The sequence below is a fragment of the Sapajus apella genome, unplaced genomic scaffold (genome assembly GCF_009761245.1).
Source record: "Sapajus apella isolate SASKATOON/1434 unplaced genomic scaffold, GSC_monkey_1.0 scaffold233, whole genome shotgun sequence".
Taxonomy (NCBI): domain Eukaryota; kingdom Metazoa; phylum Chordata; class Mammalia; order Primates; family Cebidae; genus Sapajus; species Sapajus apella.
The window spans coordinates 263,740-267,895 of record NW_022437173.1 but is presented as its reverse complement, the minus strand read 5'-3'; the positions used below and the strand labels follow the sequence as shown (position 1 = coordinate 267,895).

The 4,156-nt window shown below is 45.8% G+C and overlaps 1 protein-coding gene across 1 annotated transcript in view; it reads left to right on the top strand.

Annotated features, from left to right (window-relative positions):
• LOC116544842 (RNA-binding protein 38-like) overlaps window positions 1-4,136 on the top strand; it is a 6,825-nt gene extending 2,689 nt beyond the window's left edge. The window contains exon 2 of the mRNA XM_032271428.1: window positions 3,386-4,136. Coding sequence (XP_032127319.1) covers window positions 3,386-4,136 — 751 coding nt within the window. The remainder of the gene's footprint in view (window positions 1-3,385) is intronic.
• Window positions 4,137-4,156: the final 20 nt, after the last annotated feature.

Below are 4,156 nucleotides of genomic sequence, written 5' to 3'. Positions count from 1 at the left end.
GAGTGCAGTGGCACGATCTCAGCTCACTGCAATCTCCGCCTCTCAGGTTTAAGCAATTCTCTGCCTCAGGCTGCCGAGTAGCTGGGATTACAGGCCCCTGCCAACAGGCACAGGTAATTATTTTTAATTTTATTTTTGGTAGAAACGGGGTTTCGCCATCTTGGCCAGACTGGTTTTGAACTCCAGACCTCAGGTGATCCACCCTTTTCGGCCTCTCCAAGTGGTAGGATTACAGGCGTGAGCCACCGCACTTGGCAGGACAGGTAAACTTTTTGCACTGAGAAAATTATGTGTCAATCTAGCTAGAAACTTCTTAACATTTGGGATATTTATGTTAAGAGACATTGGTCCCAATGTTAATTAGCATTTGGGATATTTATGTTAAGAGACAAAATACTATATTTTGCTAAACTATATTGGTAATACATATTTTACATATTTATAAAACGACAAATCAATATAATTATATAGTAATAGGTATTTAAATATTGGTATTAAATGTAATATAAATGTATAAATATGATATTAAATATGTTTAAATATTTAAACATTTCTATGAAATTCCTGTATTATTTGGCATTCAGTTGTGCTCACCCGTCCATTGATTTCTTTCTTTCTTTTTTTTTTTTTTTTCTGAAACCAAGTCTTGCTGTATATCCCGCGCTGGAGTACAATGCTGAGATCTCGGCTCACTGCTACCTCCATCTCCTGGGTTCAGGTGAGTCTACTGCCTCAGCCTCCCGAGTAGCTGGGACTGCAGGTGCCCACCACCACGCCTGGCTAATTTTTGTATTTTTAGTTTCACCATGATGCCCAGGCTGGTGTCGAACTCCTGACCTCAGGTGGTCTGCCGCTGGGATTACAGGCCTGAGACACTGTGCCCTGCCAAAAAGTGGAAAGCTTTTTTAGCACCAAATATTTCTCTAGAATAGCTGCTTATTTTGTAGAAAAATGTTATTAATAGTAGCTCAATAAGAAAAAGAAAGCCTAATGAATGCATTTATCCTCTAAATTAATTAATATGTTTTCCATGCAAATTATGGGGCAGTTAAGCAATATATCCCTCAAGTTGAATAAAATCTGATTTGTTTGAAGGGCAGGTTTTATGAAAACTTCAAGTAACATGTTTCTCCCATGTTCTACAATCTCTTTCATATGTACGACTGCATTTTAAAGAAAAGAGTAAGTTTCTCATTGTATATTCTCACTGATATGTGGGAGCTAAGCTCTGAAAAAGCATAAGAAAGATACAGTGGACTTAGGGGCCTTCCAGGGAAGAGTGGGACGGGGGTGAGGGATAAAAGACTACAAATAGGGTGCAGTGTACACTGCTCGGGTGATGGGTGCATCAAAATCTCACAGATCACCACGAAAAAAACTTACTCATGGAACCAAATACCACCTGCACTCCAATAACTCATGAAAAAATAAAAAATAAGTTTCATCTCTAATTTTGTCAGACTTGTATAACATGGATTTTTTTAAACGCAAGAAAAAGTAAAATATAGAAAAAAACGTGGTCTCCAACTTCCATTAAGCATACTGGCAGTACTAAAAATAAAACATCAGCACTTTTCATGTAGTGATGGTAAATTACACAAAATTTCTGAATAAAATTTAATCCAGCAATGATCAGTATTACATATTCAAATATATTCAGATATAAAGAGAAAAATAATATGATCATAAGAATGTGTATGGGAGAAAAATTAATCACCATCGTCATGTCAAATAGGGACAAATGCTTTTTGTCTAAGAAACTTCCAGCAAACATCATATGATATAATCCTTTGCCGCAGGAGAGAATCAGGAATGATGAGTTCCTACATGGAGAACAAAATGTGAATTTCTATCCTGTGTTCAGGTGCCTTCCCAGAAATGCCTCCAGATTTTCGTACAGCAGCGGGGATATGGGATGGAGTGACCCCCTCAAAAAGCCCACATAAAGCAGTTCCCATTTCCCTACACAAACTGTGGCTCCCAGTGAAAACCACCTTAGATTTTCCTGCAAATCTCCTTCTTTTCTGGCCTTCTACAAGATGTCTGGGATCTAGAGAAGGTAGTACTGGGTTACCTGGTGCATGTTTGTTGGGATGTAACATTTTATGGCTATTTGCAAAATCTGTTATCAGTGGTCTTTGCAGAGAATGTGCAGTCACCATGGTGCAATAATCCTGTATCTGAGCACCACACAGGTAACCAGATGTGCTTAATCAGTGTGATCCACATGCTGTGATGTGTGCTCTAGCAGGGCACAGACAAACACAGTCAGCTCTGTGACTGTGCAAACAGGGAGTGTTGTAATGACATGGTTTATTCACGATTGCCATGGAATCTGATGTGGCATTTTTAAAACATGCATATATCTATTTCAAGTGGTGTAAAAACATCACTGATGGGTGGAAGCTATTGAATTAGCCAGAAATCTAACTCTGTAAATATATACTTAAATATTGAATAATGAACAGGGTATCTGAATGGTGTGTATATACGTACATATTTTGTATGTGATTTCAGATGCAATTTTAGATATTTATGAAATTGTATATGAAGAATACCCTTCAAACTGATGAAAATTATGATGTCTGGATATAAATGGCTGTTTTATGTCAGTGTTTAAAAATTTTATGGTTCATTTGTTCACATCTGTATTAATTTTCTGTTTACGAATGACCACAGTTTAGTCAACAATTTACCACAGCACTGATTTATTTTCTCACACTTCATAGATGAGAAATGTGTCAGGTTTTTCTGGGCACTCTGTTTGGTCTCCCCAGGCCAAAATCAAGGTCAGAGCCATGGGCTATATTCTTGAGGCTCTGGGGGCGGAATTTCCCTCTAATCTCGTTCAGACTGTTGTCAGAATTCATTTCTTTCTCATAGTCCCCATACATTCAAAGTTACAAGTGAAACCACTCTCGTGCTCCTGAGTTCTAACTTCCTCTGTTATTGCATCTCTCTGACCGTTTATTTCCGCCTCAAGGACACATAGGACTCACTCAGATAATGACCGATAACTTTCTTTTATTTTCCTTTTTTTTTTTTTCTTTTTGAGACTGAGTCTTTCTGCTCTGTGGACCATGCGGGGGCTGCAGTGAGCCGGGATCGCGACACTGGACTCCAGCCTGGTCGATAGAGAGAGACTCAGTCTCAAAAAAAAAAAAAAAAAAAAATTCAAAAAGGAGCGCAGCGCAGCTGTGCCCTCACTGCTGGAGCGGCGCGCGAGCGTGGTGCCTGGCCGGGGGACCCGCGCCTCTCGCTGCCCCGCGCGCTCCCAGCCGCCCAACGTGAGCGCCCAACACCGAGCGGTCCCGGACAATAGGCAGCGGACCCCTGCCCCGCGCGTGTAGCGGCAGCGGGCTCCGCGCGCCCCGAGCGCTGGCACCCCGCGGTCCCCGGCAGCCCCCGGCGCCATGCACCGCTGGCAGAAGAACACCAAGTTCACCAAGATCTTCGTGGGCAGCCTGCGGTACCGCACCACCGATGCCTCGCTCAGGAAGTACTTCGAGGACTTCGGCGACATCGAGGAGGCCGTGGTCATCACCGACCCCGAGACCGGCAGGTCCCGCCGCTACGGCTTCGTGACCATGGCCAGCCGGGCGGCAGCCCAGAGGGCTTGTGAAGACCCTCACCCCGTCATCGACGGCCGCAAGACCAACGTGAACCTGGCTTACCTGGGCGCCAAGCGGCGGAGCCTCCCGACCGGCTTTGCAACTAGGGTGCGGAAGCTGCGCCCAGCTTCGATCCAGCGGACTTACCCGCCGACCCCGGACCACATCCACCCGCCAGCGACCGTGCAGCCCAGCGCAGTGATCCTGGCCGCCCCGGTCCCATCGCTATCCCCGCCCTACAGGCAGTACACGCCGGCCAGCCGGGCCTACGCCCAGTACCCAGCGGCCACCTACGACGAGCACCCACCGGGCACCTACGACCAGTACCCACGGGGCACCTACAACCAGCACCCACTGGCCACCTACGCTCAGTCCCCATACGCCGTCCAGCCTGCTACGGCTGCCGGCTTCGCAGGCTACAGATACCCGGCCGCCATGCCCCAGGTCCGCTCAGCCGCAGCGCCCCGAGGCACCAATTTCATGCAGTACCCCGCGCCACAGCTGCAGCTCGACAGGATGCAGTGAGGGGCGTTCCTGCCCCAGGA